The sequence below is a fragment of the Symphalangus syndactylus genome, chromosome 8, assembly GCF_028878055.3.
Source record: "Symphalangus syndactylus isolate Jambi chromosome 8, NHGRI_mSymSyn1-v2.1_pri, whole genome shotgun sequence".
Taxonomy (NCBI): Eukaryota; Metazoa; Chordata; class Mammalia; order Primates; family Hylobatidae; genus Symphalangus; species Symphalangus syndactylus.
The window spans coordinates 130,280,050-130,302,743 of record NC_072430.2 but is presented as its reverse complement, the minus strand read 5'-3'; the positions used below and the strand labels follow the sequence as shown (position 1 = coordinate 130,302,743).

At 40.0% G+C, this 22,694-nt stretch overlaps 1 protein-coding gene across 7 annotated transcripts in view; it reads right to left on the bottom strand.

Moving 5' to 3' along the window:
- The window catches only part of NYAP2 (neuronal tyrosine-phosphorylated phosphoinositide-3-kinase adaptor 2), a 330,902-nt gene that overhangs the window by 59,090 nt on the left and 249,118 nt on the right, over nucleotides 1–22,694 (bottom strand). For 6 of the 7 annotated variants that reach the window (XM_063645748.1, XM_055290808.2, XM_055290803.2 and 3 more), the window contains one exon: nucleotides 15,219–15,322. In XM_063645748.1, the coding sequence (XP_063501818.1) occupies nucleotides 15,219–15,322 (104 nt within the window). Of the gene's footprint in view, nucleotides 1–6,425; nucleotides 8,780–15,218; nucleotides 15,323–22,694 lie in introns of those variants that run through there. The other variant, XM_055290807.2, reaches the window with a different exon arrangement.

The following is a 22,694-nucleotide window of genomic DNA, read 5'->3' as shown; positions in this document are numbered from 1 at the left end:
TGTTGGGGGGGGGTGGGGGGGGTGGGCATGGAGAGGGGCGAATGTGTATCTGTAAAGAATCTCTATTAAGGTAGCTAGATCTTTTTCTTTCAGGCCCTCCCAATCCTGAAAAGACTAAGAATCCAGTACTTTTTAAAGGTCCAAATAAGAAATATTTGTCATCTATTGTCTCTAAGGACAGCCACTTTAAGACTTCAAAAGAACCTTGGTCTCCACAATCTTTTATCTTAACCTGAATATTTCCTTTCTATTGATCTCAAGTCTTTAAACAAACTCAACCAATTATCAATAAAAAAATGTTGAAATTTATCTGTAGCCTGGAACCATCCCCCCAACCCCGCCCAGCCTTTGAGTTGTCTCACGTTTCTGAACCAAACCAATGTATTTTTTCAATGTATTTCATTGATGTCTCACGCCTACCTAAAATGTATAAAAGCAAGATGCACCCCGACCACACTGGGCACATGTTCTCAGGACCCCTGAGGGCTGTGTCACAGGTCATGGTCACTCATATTTGGCTCAGAATAAATCTCTTCAAATCTTTTACAGAGCTTGAGTCTGTCAACAAGTACTAATGTTGATGACTGCAAAATGTCAATGACAGTGATATATGTCAGTTATTGGTATTTGCTTGGTGGTGCAAGAGAAGGTAGGCTACATAGGTGACATGGGACATATGGGGTGAACAATTTGGCATTAAAGTAGGTGACTTTAGCGCGCGGAGGCTTTGGAGAGAGAAGAAAAAGTTAAATTGGCCCAAAGTGAATTTTACTCACCCTACCCTTTTGCTGAGACCCCAGATGATTGTTCTCAGAGCTGTGGCATCTAAGGTTGCCAGAGCAGCATTAGAAAGTTTGCACCTAACAGCATCCTCCAGGGTACCCTTTTTCCCCAGGTCTAGCCACTCCACCCAAAGCCCCTGGGAGTAGCTGAGAGGGAGGGAGCGGGATAAGAAGGAAAGAAGGTCATGATGTGCTCTACTCTAGGCCACCCCATTTGCCTCACTTCCTCACCTCCTGTCTATCTGTGTGTTTTTTTTTTTTTTTTTTTTTTTTTTTTCAGATGGAGTCTTGCTTTGTTGCCCAGGCTGGAGTGCAGTGGCACAATCTCAGCTCACCGCAACCTCTGCCTCCCAGGTTCAAGTGATTCTCCTGCCTCAGCCTCCTGAGTAGCTGTGATTACAGGCGCACACCACCACATCCGGCTAATTTTTGTATTTTTCGTAGAGACGGGGTTTCACCATGTTGGTCAGACTGGTCTCAAACTCCTTTTTTTTTTTTGGTCTCAAAAAAAAAAGAGTTGGGAAAGATGGTGTGCTGCCCTCTCCTGGCAGATTTAGCAAATCTTCACGCAGCTCATGAGACTGTTCATCAGCTGTGTTAAAACGCTCCATTTTTGTGACTCCTATTGAGAAGACCAGCAGGACAGGAAGGGGAGAGACCTTCTTTTGGTTCAATAAACTGTAGTAGCGAACAGCTGTTTGTCACTGGGGGTTTTCACACTTAAAAACATTTTTTCTTTTTGCCTTTGTATTTGAATTTAGCTGCAAGAGTATTTTTAAAGATTCTATGGGCATGTAACAAGTGCTAAATCACCCAAGGAGGAGGTCTCCATGTGTTTAGGGAACCTGCTCAGCAAAGCCAGGGCAGAACTATAGAAAAAAAAAAAAAAAGAGAGAAAAGTTCAGCTTCAATAAACTTATGCAAAATTTTGTAAAGAGAAAATCTAAATAAAGTTAAGTAAAACGTATGGAGAAACTATGTAAGGTTTGTGCTATTCGTAAAGGTAAAATTCTATATTATTTGTGGAGAGAAGGCTTCATAATCCCTTCTGTTCTCAGAGACTATAAATGTCTTAATTTACTCCAATCATAGTTCATGTTCTGCCTTAAATATATACTTGTATCACTCGAGTATGGAATGTCTTTCTAGAATGGTTTCCATGATAGTTTCTCCTAATATTCATAAACCTTTGGGTTTTTTTTGTTTGTTTGTTTTTGAGATGGAGTCTCATTCTGTCGCCCAGGCTGGAGTGCAGTGGCGTGATCTCGGCTCACTGCAAGCTCCGCCTCCCAGGTTCATGCCATTCTCCTGCCTCAGCCTCCCGAGTAGCTGGGACTACAGGCGCCCACCACTACGCCCGGCTAATTTTTTTGTATTTTTAGTAGAGACGGGGTTTCACCATTTTCGCCAGGATGGTCTCAATCTCCTGACCTCATGATCCACCCACCTCTGCCTCCCAAAGCGCTGGGATTACAGGCATGAGCCACCGCGCCCGGCCGCATTACAGTTCTATTCTCTAATTTTTCTCTTTCATCCTCGCTAAGTAGGTAAAACTGGTAAGTAACTAGCTGAGGTGGGCCTATGTAATGACTGTGTGCAGAGCCACAGTCAACAGTCCCAATGTGTCTGCAAGTTATTATAACAGTTATACAATGACATGCTAATCCATTTCCACTCTTAGCATTTATTTATTCATTCAATATGTATTGAGACAGCAAGAGATATCCAGGATAAAAATAGACATTCCCAGCCCTCAAGAAGCCTCCATTCTAATGCAAACAATTATAAGCTGAATTTTTGGAATCAATACATGCTCCTTGGAAAAATGAAAAAAGCATTCCATGGTCGGATATATTTGAGAAACATAAGCAATAGTATATCCCTCGTTTTGCAATTTCCAGTGCACATCAACAAATTTGAAACACAGATAGTAGAGAAATTTACTTAACTTGACTTTCCCCACACTGCTTTACTGTGTAATAGAGTTCCTCTCTGATGCAAAAATAAGGCCTTTCATGGTTACGACGGTAAGTACAGGGAAGAGACAGAGAAGGGAGAGCTGCTTGAGAAAGATAAAAAAGCCTTGTGGCTGGGAGGGCACACTTGATCCCAGACTTGACAAATAAGCAATAGTTTGCCGGGAGTCAAGGACTAGGGAGGGTGTTCCAAGAAGAAGGAAGAGTCAGGCAACTCTTGGAGGCAGGCCAGGCATATTTAAAAGTGAGACAGGGCCGGGTGCAGTGGCTCACGCCTGTAATCCCAGCATTTTGGGAGGCTGAGGCAGGCGGATCACAAGGTCAAGAGATCAAGACCATCCTGGCCAACATGGTGAAACCCCCTCTCTACTAAAAATACAAAACATAGCCAGGCGTGGTGTGGTGTGCACCTGTAATCCCAGTTACCTGGGAGGCTGAGGCAGGGGAATCACTTGAACCCGGGAGGTGGAGGTTGCAGTGAGCCGGGATCACGCCATTGCATTCCAGCCTGGGTGACACAATGACTCTGTCTCAGAAAAAAAAAAAAAAAAAAGTGAGATAGAAAGAACTGTGGTGGGTGTGTGGATGAGCCTGAGGTGTAGCAGGTGAATGGAGGCAGGTAATGGATAAGGAAGCTGAATAGGAAGACCAGGGCCAGGTCACACAGGGCCTTGAAATCCAAGCAAAGTTGTGCATGATTCATGCTGCAGGCAGTGAACACCCTTAAGTATTTTGCATGGAGAAAGTCAGCTACGATCACTCTTTTGCTGCTGTGAAAAATGGATCTGGGAACAGAGGTTGAGTTTTAGAGGCTGGAGCTGGGAAAATGGGTGAGAGACACTAAACCTGTGATCAAACTGCAGAGTCATCTTGTGAGACTTGTTTGGACTCAAGAGAAAAAAAAGCACAAATCATAAAGATGCTGGAGTGGCCCCAGTCCCCTTCTGTACTGGTGTCCTGGGCCCATCTTGCTTCTCCCTAGTGCTCCATGCATGTTTACAGTAAAAACAGTGCTTTGTACTTTTTGCTCAAAGAAAATGTTAAAAATAGCCCATGTTTTGAATAAACAAATGACTGAAAATGAACATATTTAACCCTTCTGGTCTAAAGTGTGCTTTTGTATTCATTATTTATTTTGTATGGATGTAGAAATCAAAATACTTGGAAATTCCACCAGGCCTGGAGACTGCAATCGTCAGATATGAGTATTCGCTTTCTCCAAGTGTAGGTCTCTTGTTTCATTATTTAGGTTTATATCAGACGAGTGACAGTACAGATTGTGCTCCTTCCTAGATCATTCCTTGAATGATAAGCAACTTCAGCTCTGTCGGTTTCTCCAGAAAAGCCTCTACGCCTTTCATATGCAAAGTTGATTGGGTTGGGTAGGATTACTCTTGACACCTTTTGGTCCTTCAAATAACTTTCTAATTTTTCTGGGAACGAAGTCATTAAATGCAACATTCCAAATACCATCCCTGTCAAAATAGCTGACAACTAGGGATTATTAACTAGCTCTAATGCAGCATTTACTTTAGAAAACAAATGCTTTGAAATGACAGTACAGTTGGAGTCCCCCCTCCCACTTTAAAGTGTCTGTTCATAGGATTCTGTGAAAGTCCAGAAGCCAGACACATTTTGGTGAATACATCTTGGTATTTTGTGTTGTTGGTTAAATCTGCAACAGTACTCTGGAAGCTGATATCTATGTGTGCATGTGTGGGCGAGGATATATTTTCTTTTCAGAATATGGAAAGGGTTCGATGCGCTCAAGTGTTAATATTCACAGACACTTGTTCACATGCACAGCTGCAGGGCTGATGTCCCATGGTACTAGTCCATGGTCCACAAAAATATAATAACCAATGAATGGAACTTAGCTTTCTTCCAGGAGTTACTTTCCCAACCTCATGTCAACTTTGGAGATTTCGCTCTTGGTTGGCACACTGCTTAGTTGAAGTCCTAGTTGAATTTGTGCTCTCCTGTGAAATTTTAGTCTCGAAAAGTCAAAAGGCAAGACCTGGGAAATCGAAGAGTGACTAAATAAATGAATGAAAGTGAAGGAAGGTAAGTTTTAGAAAGAGAGCAAATTCAGGGACAGGTGCAGTGGCTCACACCTGTAATCCCAGCACTTTGGGAGGCCAAGGTGGACAGATCACTTGAGGTCAGGAGTTCGAGACCAGCCTGGCCAACATGGTGAAACCCTGTGTCTATTAAAAATACAAAAATTAGCTGGGTGTGGTGGCGCATGTCTGTAATCCCAACTACTTGGGAGGCTGAGGCAGGAGAATCACTTGAACTCAAAAGGTGGAAGTTGCAGTGAGCCGAGATCACGCCACTGCACTCTGGCCTGGGTGACAGAGCTAGACTCGGTCTCAAAAAAAAAAAAAGAGAGAGAGCAAATTTAAAAAGGAAATATATATGAAGCAACTAAGCATAAAGCAGGGGTTTGGTAGATAGAACTACCTGGTTTTATATCTTATATCCATAAAGCCACTCACTGGTTATAAGACATTCAATAGGTAACAGAAACTCTTTAGCCAAAAATTTTCTCATCAGTGAAATGGGTATAATATTACCTACTTCAAAAGTATGCTGTAAGAACAACGTTAGATAATACAGCATTCTGAGCACTGTGCCAAGCACATAAGAAGCCCTCAACGAAAGCTATTTTAGGAATCCAGTTTATCTGGAGAAGTGTTTTCAACCTGAAGGATAATGTTCATTTGCAGCACAGAATGAAGAACAAAGATTTGTCCAGCAGGTAAGCTGGGTGCTAGTGCTAAAGATCTCTAGTGTTTCTTGAGTAAAAAACTCATCACAAGGATGTATTTATTATTCTGAATGAAGTGCACTGCAACTCTGAGCCAGTGCTAACAGCATGTAAATATTTATTCCTAATGCACATGCAATTTAAGTTGGAGGTAAATTTACCCACAAGTTAGCAAGAATACTCTTTTCCGGAAAGACTCTCAAGCTATCTGTTTCAAACATGTTAATGGAAAACAAAAGAAATCAAGAAGGAATTTTTCCATTTAACCAGTCATGCTTTTTTCTGTTCTTTTCCTTTTCAGTCGGCAAAAGAGAGATAATGATCTCCTTTCCTGGAAACTCAGGTTGAATTAAGGGATTTACAATGCATAGAAGATGTCATAAATCCTAATGAACACAGCTGCACATATTCATAAATAATGCATAGCACTCTAAGATCACTAGCTGTGATTCATGTTTTCCCTTCCTTAAAGTATTATTTTTAAAGGCATACTATTTAAAAGTTAGAGAACCTAAAATTGCAAGATTAAAGTAATTAAAAAAAATTCAAAACAAAAATCATCAGAAGATTTTGTCATAGATTTCCACAGGCGTTTTGCTTATTATCCCAAACAATGCATGCATCTTCTCTGTCATAAAACAGTTTTGTTTGATTCAATTTTTGAAAGCCAAGTATAGATTGCAAAGTGAGCTTCAGACGCTAGGTGGCGCCATGTATCCACCTAGTGTTGAGCTACATTTCCACAGGCTGGGTTGGCCCGCCCCATCTGAAGCCAGACATTCGTTTTAATAGTTAAATCGATATATTTCATAATGTGAATGGTTGCAGGCATTAAAAAAATAGGCATTTAAAACTGGTATGTGGAATCTTTAAGTAAATGCTGAGGTTGGCAAAAAAAAAAAAAAAAAATGTATCCTGTGTCTCTAATACCTGCTGTCCCGACCCTAGCAGATAATAGCTTCCTATATAGACTTAATGTTTTCATTGCATTTTCTCATACCTTAATCCAAAGAGATGAGTAAGTAGTATTGGGGGCAGGAGAGCTGACAGTTCTGAAATGCTACCTGTAGCCAATTTCTACTTACTTTGCCTCCAACCCACATATGAGACCTACAAGGTAAGAAGAAATGCCAGACCTAAACTCCCTATTACATGGTAAATAACTTAGTATCTAATTTTGTAATTGTGAAAGAAGGAGTAATGAATATAATGGGCTCTAGGGGGGGTACCAAGGACAAGGTGGGGGGAAATAAATTTGCCCCAGGTGCAGGCAATAAGGAGATGCACTGTCTACGGAGAACTTAAAACCAGTGATAGAACCAGCTAGAAATCTGTCTGCTTTTTCTTATCACCATGCACTAGCAGTTCTATACCAGCTTGGTGATAGTGGGGTGGACCAATCATTCCTTCAGTGACTACTGCCTTTGGAATACCACCTACTGAACTACTTTCCTCTTTAGAATTTTCCAGCAAGCAGAAAAATTGAATTTTTTGGAAAGAGGAAAAACTGTTAGGAAAAGGAGAAAGAATTAATATTTTTTTCCCGCAAGTAATGTCTGTCCAGGACTTTACACACCTATGTTATCTCATTAATCCTCAACAACAACCCCAGACTCAGAAAGGTTCAGCAACATATTCCAGGTCTTACAGCCACTACCCGGCAGAGCCAGGATTCTAAAAAATCTTTACTTCCTGTAAGTTTCATGTCTATCTCAGGTTTTTGTCTATCTCAGGTTTTTGACTGGCTAATATCAGGTTATGAGTGGTAAATCTCAGGTTTTTGAGTGGCTAATATCATAGCCTTTGACATTTAATAAATACAAAACCTTGGATGAGGTATGTAACCTTACTCACTTTGGTATCCTTGGTTGTCATGTGGGATAATAATAGTACCCATCAGTGAGGACTGTAGGGAACACACTTACAATGATGCAGGCATGCCCCGAGCCCAGTCCTGGCACATGGTAAGCACCTGAGAGGTGACAAAAATGTCACATAATGTTCATTATGCAAACTTCACCTGAGAACCCTGAATAACTTTTTGTCCCTTCCAGATGGTAAAGAAAGCTGGAGTACGTACTTCTGCTACTTCACACCTGGTTAAGGTGATAACTCTGACCACAGATGCTGAAGAGAGCGACACACACAGGTACCAGGGACAGCAGAGTCAGATAACAGGCACCCTCAGAGTCCACTGGGCCCAATCCCCACCCTTATTTGTCAATTGGTTCGAGACTTCTTTGAGAACATCTTCTTGCTTATTATACCCTCCTTGCTCTGACAGAATAAATGACAAGGTGGTTGGTGGCAGGCATGAGCTTGTTTTGTTTTATTCCACTATAATGGAGTTACTGAGAGACTGATCATGGAACTTCTGGACTTTAAAAAGTGACCCACAAATATTCTGCTACCTAAAGTATGTAAAAGTTAACAAGCACGCAATGGCTAAATAATATGTAAATTACTTAGCCCACACTGCAGCTAAGTTGTAGATTTATGACCCTCTGAATTCTTTGTATTAAAGTAGCAAGGAAATAATTCTAACATTTCATTTTACATATTCCTTGATTCAGCTACTATTTAAAAGTAATAATAAATTTTATTTTCCGCCTTAGATATGACATTAATTAAAGCTCATAGAGAGTGCCATAAAGAACTAAAGCCTAACATTTTTATAAAACAATTTGACAGGACCATAGAAAGCACACATAAGATAATGCTTTTTATATATTTTTTGCACGTGCATTGTTTTAACCCAACTATGCTGTAATACTTGGTAATAGATCCACTTAGCCACTGACATTCTTATTTGTAATATGAATTTATTCCACATTTCACAGGGCTAGATCCAAATTCTTTGGTAAATATCATTCTTATAACAAATAAGCATAATTTCTTTGTAACATAATCTTTGTTAACAAAGCACTTTATTTTACATTTTGAAGTTAGTACAGAGAAACACTTCTCAAACATGATGCTGATGTTGTACTGTGAACTTAGTGGGGGTGTTCCAAGTCCTCCTCTTAGGGTTTTTCTTGTTTGGAAATATATGTAAGGTTGACATGTATGCAGAAGGAAGTAAATAATAAGAGCCAATTTTAAGATGTATTGCACAGCCTGAAAGAACCTGTGTGGTGGTGAGAAGCTGTGTGTTAATGAGTTCAGATTTTGTTGGTTCTGTTCTGGGTGTTGTTTCTGCTTTTCTTCCATTTCCATCATGTGATGTGATCATGAGCATACAATCAAATCAGCTGTATAAAGGTACAAATGGCATGGAAAACATGTTCTCAGTTCAGGTCTGATAGGAGAATTTGGAATATCACAGAATCTCAAAAAAAAAAAAAAAAGAAAAGAAAAGAAAACACATTTGTTCAACACTTGAGCAGCAGATGATAGAGAAGGGGCCATTGGTCACACAGAGTGAGGGTGACATATGCTCTCCAACTACATATTCTGTGGCTCTCTCATTCCCAGCACTGCTTTCTCCTGTGGACTGTAAAACCTTAGTCTCAAAGTAGGAAACACTTGACAACGTATCCAACCGATCAGGTAAAATGTCCTTGGTCTATAGGACAAGGGGCTAAACTAAAGCTTGCATGACTTTGGCAAAACAGGTCATCTCTATGCTCATAGTGGCCTGAGAATTCTAAAGAGAAAATATCTTTGAAGTTTTTCTACTCTTACATTTTACGGTATTTTGGGTTTTGTTTTTACTTTTCTTTTCCTTTTCTTTTTAGAGTGGTTTTAGGTTCACAGCAAAATTGAAAGAGGTTTCCCATATTGCCCTCAGGACTTGTTTTTATTTTTCTGCCTGATTCTATTGAAGGCAAAAATTAAATGAGGATGCAGCTTTGCAGCCTTCAAGATTACGTTATTCAGAGTTGGGGTGGGCACCCAGGAGATGAAATTAGATTTCCTGCTGGGTGCAGTGGCTCACGCCTGTAATCCCAGCACTTTGGGAGGCTGAGGCAGGTGGATCACGAGGTCAGAAGTTTGAGACCAGCCTGGCCAACATGGTGAAACCCTGTCTCTACTAAAAATACAAAAAAAATTAGCCTGGTGTGGTGGCAGATGCCTGTAATCTCAGCTACACAGGAGTCTGAGGCAGGAGAATCGCTTGAACCTGGAGGCGGAGGTTGCAATGAGCTGAGATCGCACCATTGCATGCCAGCCTAGGCAACAAGAGTGAAACTCTGTCTCAAAAAAAAAAGGGAATTAGATTTCTCATTTCACACTCTAGGCTTTACTCTCCTGCCCCCCTTTGTTTTTAGCCTTTCTCACACTCTCCAGGCTCCTAGGTATGTTTTATGTGCAAATGTACTATCTGAAAAGTTCAATGAAAGCTCAGAACTCACAGACCCTGCTTTGGAAATATTAAGGACTGAAGAACAGGAACAAAATCAAATTGTTTGAGAAAAAAATTTTTGAAGCGTATATACAGAAAGACGTTTATAGAGAGAGATGTTGAGTAAGTCAACAAATGATGACTAAGTGCCCCACTTTGCGCTGGGCATTGGAGGAAGACCTCTGAACTGAGCACAGTCCTGGCAAAGAAATTCACCTAAGTCCTTCACCCTGGTCTTCACATGTACTGACCCCACATCCCTATCTTTAGGTAGTCTATCTTCTTTTTTTAAGTCTGTAGAAAACAATTCTGGCATCTGAGCATGTTCAGAAATACACTCTAGATATGCATCAAGCTATGGACCCCCTAACATGTTCCATTATCCAGGATTGCCGGCCGATGCTGATGTAATGACATAGCTGTGGAACCCATGGAAAGAGAGAACCTGCCTCTGCTCCAGAGGCAGCCTGGGCAGACTCTCATTCTCCTGCAAGGTCGTCAAGCAAAGGGGAAGTTAGGAGCTTGGTGAGAGGCCAGGGGGCTGCTATGAAAAGGAATAAGCATTTGCTAAGTAATCCCAAAGAGGCAAGTTGAAAGGAACGGGGCTTAGTAGCCCGGATAACAGCTATTAAGTATACAGAAGGGACTGGGCTGGGCAAGTTTTGTCCTGGGTGGTGATGACGCAGGTATCATGAAACACAGGACCCACAGAGATCACGGCTTCAGAGGTAACGCACTATGTGGTTTCTAAGCACTCTGTAGGTTTCTAAAGAGATTTGGTCTGTCAAACTTTGGAATGTGTATCCAAAGGAAATTACAAGTGACCTTTTCTTACCTCCCTCCCCAAAATCAAGGATGATCAGAGATAATTCAGTTTAGAATGATAAACAAGCCTCTGAAGAAGTTGAGGTTTCAGTTCAACACTTGGGTCACCCTTAGCTTTGTAATTCCTTGACATGAGAATCTGCTATTAAAAAATTATGTGTTTGTCAGTGAATGTGAGTGTGAGATTGTGTTTGTGTGTGTGTGTGTGTGTGTGTGTGTATGTAGTGGAGGTTGTGGCTCTCATTTCCTTCCTTCCTAGAAAAACGAATTCAAACATGTCTTGGGAACATTTTTCCAAGGAGAGCTGCAGTTCTGTTTGGAGACACATCTTAGCCACTCCATTCTTGCAGGAAAGCATGGTTTGATATGGCCTGTGCATCAGCTGCTATAGCATCACCTGTGCAGCAAGAGTATAGATGGCACTGTCTCCAATGGGGTCACTGAAGAAGGAGGCTGAGATCAGCCAGAGATGGAGGAATCACATGAGCATCACCATCTGCTGTGTCTAAGAGCATTCACCATCTCTTTCTTCTGAGTACATGGCTTTCTACTCTATTACAGTGAATACAAAAGAGAAAGTAACTTGCTCCAAGTTTAATACATGACTCTGTGCAGTTTGACTTTTTTAACTGAGAAAATAAGTTAACTTTCTAATGGTAGGCACAAAAATTCAGTCTGATTTCCAAAGATTTCTATGAAGGTAAATGCAGAAACATGGCTGCATTACAAGGAAGTTCCAAGAAAATGTCCGTGATTGCCCCATGTCTAGTCTATTTACTCAGGAGCAAATTAAGAAAGAATAAAATCTTATTTTTATCTCTCTAAGTGTCAGAGAATAATATGTGTTTTGGGGCAAACTCTAAATGCTTTAGAACTCATACTTTTTTCCAGAATTTCCCATTTTCTCTTACATATTTTGAAGTTCCAGTTAGACACAATTATACATTTCTACAGATCGTGTGTTTGCTGTAGTTACCTGAAGCTAAAACTGATTTCAAAGGCAAGCAAACATATCTTCCCCTTTGTTTATACACAAACTCTGGTGGTGGGCTGTCACTATTGGCCCCAGGCCCATGGGGAATGGGGACCAGTCACTTTGGTCACCTCTGTGAATCTCTGCCTTAGTAATGTCAAGCACTTCCACCTAACTCCACCTACAACATTTCTTAGACAGCTCGAACCATGATACAAAACAGTGAGTGACAAACTAGGACCAAGAAAATTGAACAAAGATGGGATGAGAACAACAATCTGAGAAGTAACACAGGTCTTTTTGTATGAAGGGTAACACCCAATAATGTGGCTGAAATGTCACAGCCTTCGAAAGGCCAGATTCCTCCACAGACAAGCACCACTGGAATTATTTAGAGGTGAGTGACTGATTTTGTTTGTTTATTTATTTTTTATTTTATTTTTTTGAGACGGAGTCTTACTCTGTTGCCCAGGCTGGAATGCAGTGGCACAATCTCAGCTCACTGCAACCTCTGCCCCCCGAGTTCAGGTGATCCTCCTGCCTCAGCCTCCCAAGTAGCTGGGATTACAGGTGTGTGCCACCACGCCCAGCTAATTTTTTGTATTTTTAGTAGAGATGGGGTTTCACCATGTTGGCCAGGCTGGTCTTAAACTCCTAATGTCAGGTGATCCACCTGCCTCGGCCTCTCAAAATGTTGGGATTACAGGTGCGAGCCACCGCACCTGGCCTTTTGCTTGTTTTAAATAGATCGCGTGAATTCCAATGATTTTCCTAGTAAGAAGTCTATTAATCTCCTATTAAGAATTCTGGGTTTTAATAACTACCAGGAGTCTTGGTGTTGCAAAAACTGCTTAAAAAGTGACCAGAGGGATTGTTTGTTTGATAATGCTAGGTGTTCCCTATCCTTTTTTAGGTATGAGTAGTCATTGTTAGAGTCAACAGTTATACATGTTTTTTAACCATTGTCTTGCATGCCTGAGCACAGGGCAGTGCCATCCTCGTTGTAATTTAAAGAGACATCTTAGTTAAGACTATGGTTGAGGGCATGGGAAGTAGGTGAGAAAAGGACTTTCAATAGGTTTTTTTTTTTTTTTTGAGATGGAGTCTTGCTCTGTCGCCCAGGCTGGAATGCAGTGGAGTGATCTCAGCTCACTGCACGCTCAGCCTCCCAGGTTCACCACATGCTCCTGCCTCAGCCTCCCGAGTAGCTGGGACTACAGGTGCCCGCCAACACGCCTGGCTAATTTTTTGTATTTTTAGTAAAGACAGGGTTTCACCAGTTAGCCAGGATGGTCTCGATCTCTTGACCTTGTGATCCACCCACCTTTGCCTCCCAAAGTGCTGGGATTACAGGCGTGAGCCACCGCACCCGGCCAATAAGTATTTCTTGACTTAAGTTGAATGCTAAGTCAGAGGAGTTCAGAGCAGTGTTCATATGAGCTATGCTTACCACTTCATCTCTAGAGTATAGGAATGCATGTATATTACTACTGGCCATAAGTCACAGAGGAGAAGCCTAGAGGCCAGCCTTCTGATTTATAGCTCTGACAGCCCATATATGATTTGTCTGTGTGTCAGAATCTCTATCAGTAGGTAAGGAAACTAACAGCATATAAACGCGTCCTGGGCTTTCTCCCTTGCTACATTTTGAAAAACGAAGAACTTCCCATCAGGTGAGCAAAGAGTTGATAATGCAAAGGCACAAAGGGTATACCTTGTCTTTTTCTGGAAGTTTATCCCATGAACCTGCTTTCATTGAGAGTTTGAAGGGGCTTAAGGTGAAACAGCTATAAATACAATTAGGAAAAAAGCAAAACAAAACAAATAATACAAAACCTCTCTGAGATATTGAAGGTAATATACTAGCAAGGGTCATAAACTTGAAAACTTGATTGTATTAGTGCAATCCTCTGCCAATTAGCTAAACTTCTCTTCTTTCAGTACCCAATGTTTTTAAGCTTTAAATGCTGGTAAGTACAATATTTTTGGAATAGCTTTAATCAGCTAAGCTGGCAGTTTATCTTATTTATTTTTTTCAGTGTCTTACTGTTTCTACTTCTTTTATATCCAAAAAGTGTTTGAGTTGGTACATTTAGTTATAAAGGCATTTAACATTTATATAAAGGCATTTAAATTTTAAATTAAGACACAAGAAATTCTAAATGGTACTTGAGATACCCTTGAGAGAAGCCTCTCATTTCTTGTATTTGCAGATACCTCATATATTTATAAATCAACTCTTTTGCATATTTAAGTCAGACAAAAACACTAAGAGGCACAATGTCTCTCATTAGAAAAAAACGCAATTATTCTACTTAGTTATGTTTTTAAAATAGCCTGACATTTAAAATAATAGATGAATATGTAATTTGCTCATCAGTAATGGGCAGTTCCCTTGGAGGTATCATCAGTGTTTTATAAGTTACTATTTCAGAAGAGTTTCATGAATGCAAAGATTGAAGCTAGGAAGCAGAGAAAAACCACTCCAGAATGACACCATCCTACTTAACACCCATAATACTTAACAGTAATGACAATTAAGCCTCACAAATGAAGTCAATGTATTGAATTCCTATTGGGTGAGCTAAAGATAGGACATTTATGTGTAGTGATTTTTCCCCATACTAATTCCCCATCCACAACCACGTACCCAAATGAACATCAGAGCAACATATTATGCTGTAAAGGATTAAATGATATTTCAGTTTATGCTTTATTTCTTGTCTCTTTTCTCCAAGTGATAATTGAGATCTCATTTACCATGCATGAGCACTTACATTCCCTTTCTGAGAACATTTCTGATATTGTTGTTATAAGAGAGAAAAGTCATTTTTTTAAAGGTTGCCTTATTAGTTTGCAGTTTTTGTTAAATATCTAGATTATCTGGCCAGTCAATTTGTCTCTATAGCCTAAGAAAGAAGAAATACTAGCTGCCATACTCAAACCAAATGAATTGGGATATGAATATTTATAAGGACATCAATATTCAACAGTGTCTTACAGTCATGCTCCAAGCTAAATAAAAATAAAACCACCAGAAATATTACAGTATAATAGGATAAGAGCTAAGAAATATGTACAAATTCATTGACAACATCTGTGCAAGTGTTCTGGACAAAACATTTAAAAAGAAATATACATAAAACAAAGTAGATAAATTTATCAAAGATTGATAAATTTTCAGAGACAGTATAAAAGTACACAAAACATGAAAGAGAGAAAGAATTTAAAAAATAACCACTAAGCCAATACATATAGTACAAGTTTACTACATTTATATTACAGAATGATGGAAACCAGAGACAAAAATGATTTGGTAACAAACAGCAAAGAAAGTTTCACCACCAATCACAAGGAAGAAAGACACTCTTTTCCAAATGAAAACAGACTGCCAGAACTCATCCCCCACATCCCCCAACCCATACACACATAGAAAAATAAAAGCAAATGCGAAAGTTGTCTACAGCAACAGGACAGACAGAGGTGGGAAGCATTTGGCAAGTTGCATCACAGGAAGTCAATCACGATTGGCTAACGATGATGGTACCTGGCTCTGTTGCAGGTCACTGGTTTGCCTGAGAGGAGTGACTGATGGAGGAGGCACACCTGATGTCGACGCAGACCGGCCTAATTTGCAGCTTACTTTAGGCTCTGGAAACGGGAAGAAGACACAATATTAGCTGACTGACATCTGGAATAATGAAGTGGCTTTTCAGTCTTCCTGTTTATTTCGCTACTTATTCTTGGAATATACAAAATGCTCCTGATGTTTGTTAATAATTAGCAGGTTATAAAACACTTTCATAACAGTTGACTCTGAAAGGAGCTTTATTCCCAGATCAGCTTCTGGGGAACAAATCTCAGAAGCATAGGCCTTGTGCCCTTGCACATTTTACCCCACTTAGGGTTGGTTTCTATGGAGTCATCCCTGGAGCAACAACAACCCATTAGGAGAACAAGCAAGTACCATGGCTATTTTGAATGTTTCACTCTTAGCTTTGGTCCATAGGATTTCTGTGTCCTAAAATGTCTTATCTCCCTTCTCCAAATGTTCTGTTTTCCTTCCTTCCATGAATACTATCATCATGTTTTCAATGTAACATTTCTTCAACTCATCTTGATTTTCATTAAATTTTATAACTGTCTTCCAAGACTTTTGCTATCTTTCATAATATTATCTTTCCAACTTAAAAAGCTTTCTCCTACCTCTTCTCTAATTTGAGAAGTCCAAATTAGATGCCTAGCCACTGACAGGATGCTTTAGAGATTACAATTTGAGGACTGAAAGAGTTCCCTTCATCCAGAAAGTACAGGATATTTGGGAGGTAGAGATGATGAATTTAAAGACATATCTGAAGATATTTGACAAAGGAAAAAGAAGTCATAGATAGAAAAATGGACATTTTTACTTTATCACAAACTTCAATGTGAGCTGTTGGTTTTTGAGTGCCTAGTACATTCCAGCTTCTGTGAGGAGTTATACCTAAATTATCCCTAATCCTAAGAACCCTCTTTGGAGCTGCAGAGTTAGCTATCAATACCCTCAACTTACAAATTAGAAACCTAAGGTTCTCCAAGTTCAGTCTTTGCCTAATAAGTAAACAAGTGCTTTTCAAAAAGCCTTTATAAACTTGACCTAAAAATTAAACTCATCGAACAACTCGCTTCAAATGATATGACATAACTACGGTACTGAGAACTGACACACGTGCCAGAGAACCAGAATGTGCCCAATTCTGTTGGAAGAAAAGAAAATGTGTTGCTCACACTGGGGAGGTGCACTATCCTTATGCCATTTCTATATGAATCGCGCTTCAGAGAAAAGCATTGACTATATCTGCATTGCATGAATGGTTCACTGCCAACTTCAGTTTCCATCAATTGCCTTCCACTCCTCCACTCCCAACCCCTCTCAGACACAACATGCAGACACACAGATGAGTAAGCTTACGCCTACTTACACACAGACTCATACAATCTCACTCATATGCACCTTTCCTCTCTCAGTCCTGTTTCCACCTATTCAACAATGCTTCACCTCTCTATTAAAATTATTCTCCTAAGGGAACTAATGGTTTTCATTCTTGGCAAATCAAATAGTATTTTCTCTGTACTTCTGATTTAGAGGAAAACAATAAAAGACAATAAACAAGGTTTGGACTTAGAGCTAATTTTGAGTCTGACTCTGCTAGGTGTATGATCTTAGACAATTGTTTTCATTATTTAAGTTTTAGTTCTTCTAAAATAAAATGAATTTAGTCACTTACTCAACATTCGGCATCTATGTATTTTATGCCTACTATGTGCCAGGAACTTGCCAGAGAGTAATGACCAAAATCCCAATATTGTCCTAAAGGAGTGCACAGTCTATGCACTAAACATAGACATTAAACAACAAATGATGGGCCAGGTACAATGGCTTATGTCTATAATCTCAGCGCTTTGTGGGGCTGATGCGGGTGGATCACTTGAGCCCAGGAGTTGGAGACTGCATATTCTAATGACGTTTATGTATTCTCAGGGGTGAGACATTAAACCTAAAATCATTTGCCGAAAATTAGGAAATATGTTAGGAGGAAGTAGAGGGTGCTGTGGTATCATTTATCAGGGTATCCACTGTGTTCTGGGGAGCAGGGCAAGGAGAGACCCTGAAAAAGCTGCAGTAATTAACACCTGCCAACAGGACTGAATGGGCAGCAAAATCTGAAGTGGGAAGGATCCTGGATCCACAGATTTACTTTCCAACCGATCCAGAAGTCAAAAGCATTTCAGAATTTACTGCTTGCATATTATAAGGAAATAGTAATAGTGAAATATCCTGGTTTCCAAGTTAGTGGAGAAGAGTTGACCTAGTGCTAAGTAAACAGATAAACTGAATTACATGCAAAATTCATAGAAAAACACCAGACACATAACAAGTGCTTTTAGTGAATGTTGGCTTTCACCCCCTACACACATACACACACGTACACACGCACTTGCACAAGTACGTGCATAGTGACTCTTACCTCTATTCCTCCTTCTACTTTTAATGAAACTAACTACATTCTCTTTCTGGAAAATGACTCCCTTTCCACCTATGATGTACATTCCTTCACCTCTCTCTCAACCCAATGTCCTTTTAGCTTTATCAACTTCTCTCTTGCTTGGCCTTTCCCTCCGCACCTCTCTTAAGAACATCAGCATTCTCACGGTTTCAAAGATAGTGTTTTCCCTTGAAGTCACATGCAGGTTCCCATAGCTCTGTCCCCTTCCCATGCTCCTGTTTGATTTTGAGCCCCTGTGCTTCCTGGTCCCTAGGCTGTCTACATTGCTTCAGGATGCAAACCAAGTTCCAGCTTCTTCTCAATATCTTGGATCTTCCTTCTACTTTTCCTATGTACAGTAGAAACATCACCTCCATTTTCTGAAAGTCTTAGGGTCCAGATCTTGTACTTTTTCAGTTCAGAGTTTTCTTTTCCTCTCTCTATAAATTTAGTCCTGTCGGAATTTGCTTTTTTTCCCCCTTGCAATGGCTCTTGTAGTTAACTCATCTCAGAAACATACCCATAATCTCTCTGCTCAAATCTAAGTTGGACGTGATGCAGACTGTGTTTCCTAGATACTTTAGGCCACTCATCTTGTTCAAAAATGTTCAATTATTCCATATTTATTATCATGAAAAACTGCCTACTTTCCAGAGGTCCTCTGTGACCTGGCTCCATCTGATCAGGTCCACTCTATTTTCCACTGCTGCTTGCTTCCTAAAATATATACAATTTGGACCGGGCTCAGTGACTCAAACCTGTAATCCCAGCAGTTTTGGAGGCCAAGGCGGACAGATCACCTGAGGTCAGGAGTTCCAGACTAGCCTGGCCAACATGGTGAAACCCTATCTCTACTAAAAATACAAAAATTAGCTGGGCTTGGTGGTGGATGCCTGTAATCCCAGCTACTCAGGAGGCTGAGGCAGGAGAATCACTTGAACCCGGGAGGCAGAGGTTGCACTGAGCCAAGACCATGCCATTGCACTCCAGCAACAAGAGCAAAACTCCATCTCAAAAAATAAATAAATTATATATATATATATACACACATATACACACACACACACATATATATGTATGCACACATACATATATATAATTTGATCTACCCTCTTGGTATTCACTTTTGATTCTTCCACCTTTCACCTCAAGTTGTTGCCAAGCATGGACTTTAATCAAACCACATCTCACCATTTTCTAAGACCTAGTTCAAAGTGTACTTTTATTGTAAAGCATCCTGTGATCTTGTTTTCTTCTTTCTCGCTTCTGAACTGCCTTATCACTTAGATAGCATTTGCACTGCTTGTTGTGGTTTTCACATTTTTGCTGGTAGGAACCACCCAATAAGCATTCAATTATTATGTATTTTTCTTTCACTTAAGATATGCAAAGTAACCTAGAGAAGGTCACTGCAACTCCTCAAAGCAAGGAGGCAATGACGTAACAAAGAATATGTTATAAGACCTAGTTTCAAGCCTCTCTCCCCTACTTACTAAGGTAGTGATTCCAGTTAGAGGGGATGTGACCCTCTGGGGTCCTGCAGAGGAGGCACGGCATTTGAAAATTCTCCCTTGATTTTGTGCGGGTGTTTAATGTCTGCCAACCCATTCTTGAAAATACCACTGGATTCTCTCTGAGGCTGTTTAAACACAAGTGTATCATATGATGACATAGATACAATATCCTGGTAACTTATAAATTAACCTCATTTCCCAGGATGCCTAAATCCTTGCATACCTTAAGGAATCATCCTTTATTATATAAAACAACAAGCAAAGCATCCGTCAGAACCCTGGTTGACATGTTTCCATAATAAGCCAATGTTTCCATACATGCCATGACTAGCTTAGCACATTTGGTCACATGGAATGAGAAAATTCCGTATTTTTTTCCCTAGAAAAGGATGACAAATAATAATTATTTACTATAGAGATTTTTTCCAGTTTATGTTGAAGATATTATCATCTGATGAAAAAAGATTATCTAACCAGATCAAAGGCTTTTATATCACCTAAGGTACCTAAAGATTAATTTCCCCTTTTATTGGTTTCTGGTCAGACCAAACCTGTTTTCATTGCAGACAACATTATCTCCAATGCACAGACTACGCCTCACCAAAATCCAAGAAAACTCCAAATTTCACCGTGACCTGGAAACGTCTTGCTCTACCCCCATAGGATGCCAGTCCAGATCATGTCTAGGTTCATCAAGCCCCAGTAGGCACTGCAATATAAATCGCTAACCACCCATTGAACATGGCAAATTAAACTATTAGTCAAGTACACTGTGTGGGCTAGTTCTAGAGTCAGGTCATCCAGTGGTCTAATGTTCGATCCCAGCATGGAATATGACTCCACATGCAGGGTTAGAGTAAGATCATTACCATATATTCACAATGTACACATACATACACAGGCAGATACACACAGACACACACACATACACTCCGTAACACTGCTGCTTAATGGTATCACATGGCAGGAACTTTTTTTTGACAGAGTTTTGCTCTTGTTGCCCAGGCTGGAGTGCAATGGCGCAATCTTGGCTCACCACAATCTCTGCCTCCCAGGTTCAAGCGATTCTCCTGCCTCAGCCTCCTGAGTAGCTGGGATTACAGGCAGGCATCACCACGCCTGGCTAATTTTGTATTTTTAGTAGAGACGGGTTTTCTCCATGTTGGTCAGGCCGGTCTCAAACTCTCGACCTCAGGTGATCTGCCCACCTTGGCCTCCCAAAGTGCTAGGATTACAGGCATGAACCACCATGCCCAGCCAGCAGGAATATTTTTTAAATGGTGAGATTTTTGTTTATCTCACTTATTTTGGCTCTTCTTTCAGTTTCACGATTCCTAACGTAAATGCATTTGGAATTTCTTATGGTGTTTCTGAGACCAGGCTGATGAAACAAATCCTTACAAGGTTGCATCCACCAAGGTTTCTTTGACCAAAAAGAATTATTTAAAGCAATCATGAAAATCCTAGAAAATATCCTAATTATAACCATGCCTTTCAGAGATCCTTTAGGCCTGTGACATCAAAGTGCAATTGTTCAGCTCACCTACCTTTGACCAAAAGAATTATCTGAAGCAATCCTGAAAATTCTAGAAAAGATTCAAATCAAGCCTCTCACAGTTCCTTTAGGCCTGTAACATCTAAATGCAATGTTTGGCTCACCTACCTTTGGAAATGCAATGCTCTTTGAGACTTGAACGGTGAGGCTGAGGAGTCATGACACTGGACAATAAGTTTTGATCCTGAATTTTAATAGAATAATTGCCAAGAATTTTGGGGTCCACCAACAATGGGCATATGCCTGGAAAGAGATCTAAGACAGAGCTTTCCTACCCCAAGGAAAATTCACCCAACTGAGAGATTAATTATTAACTAGAAGGCACTTGTTCTTCCTAAGTCCAAGGAAAAATTTCTTCCTTTGAAAACTCCTCTCGTATCATCCCAGAAGTAAAAGTTGACTCACTTGTGCAATTTAGTGAAGATCAAGTGTAAAGAGAATAAGAAAAAAATGAGAAAGAGGTTGATTCAGAAAGAGAGAGAGAGAAAGGCAGTGGAGGAGGGAAACAGAGAGGAAGGAAAAGGAAGAAAGAAGAAAAAAATAAAAGAAAGGAGGGAAGGAAGGAGAGAAGGAGAGAGGAACACAGTCATTTTAACTCCTTTGAGTAAACCATTACCAAGACAATACAATGAGATGTTTCCAGGTCTGTAACTCACCATCATCAATTGTACTAAGTAGGTACCAGTAGGACTATGTAATTTATTATTTAGCTTTTTTCTTCTTTTTTTTTTTTTTTTCTGCCCAGGCTGGAGTACAGTGATGTGATCTCTGCTCACTGCAACCTCCACCTTCCGGGTTCAAGTGATTCTTTTGCCTCGGCTTCCAGAGTAGCTGAGACTACAGGCGCATGCCACCATGGACGCCGAATCTTCTGTATTTTTAGCAGAGACAGGGTTTCACCATGTTGGCCAAGCTGGTCTCGAACCCCTGACCTCAGGTGATCTGCCCACCTTGGCCTCCCAAACTGTTGGGATTACAGGCATGAGGAACCGTGCCTGGACTTTCTTTTTGTTCCTAGTAAACTTCCGTTGCTTTTTTAAAAAAAGACAATCATTTCTTATCTTTCCCTTAAGGAGCATTGAATTTTTGTTCAGGATTATGTCATTAGTATTGTTACAGGATCATCTCCACAGCATCGGCTGCTATTACTGTGAGTATTGGAGTTCTATTTGTTTCTAGAAAAAAAGACAAATGACCATTCTCAACCACTGTATTTGCATAACCATATAAGATTGGTGCATTTTCATACACAAAAGAACAATTTCATCTAGCGTTAAAGAACTAAAATCAGTCAAATTCTGAGGACACATTTTTTTCCATTTTTTCAATAGATAACATTTTTGCTATACTAGCGAAGACATAATGACTCCCCTAAGTAGCTAATAATGCTGAAAGTTTCTAATCAATGATTTAGGTTACACAGAAGTCACAGAGTGGCTTTTTTTTTTTTTTTTAAATACACCAAAGTATGCTCATTACAAACTCTAATTTCTGGAAAAGACTTTTTTTTTTTTTTTTAAATAACACGTGCTATTTGAGATAAACTGGCACCTGATTCCAAAGAGGCAGTTTTGCCAGGACTATATTAACAATTTCCAGCATTCTGAGCACTTTGTTTGAGGCTCCCATCACACATCAAGGTGAACATAGTAAGATGCCCTTGTGTCCTACACTAAATGTAATTTTTTTCCTGAATTTGAATTTTTATATATTTTTTGAAATTGTTAGACTGTGAGCAATCCAATTAATTATAATTGGCTATGACTTCTAAACAGCAATCATGCACACTCAGGAACTCTTTTTTTTTTTTTTTGGAGACAGAGTCTTGCTCTGTCGCTGAGGCTGGAGTGCAGTGGCGCAATCTCGGCTCACTGCAAGCTCTGCCTCCCGGGTTCACGCCATTCTCCTGCCTCAGCCTCCCGAGTACC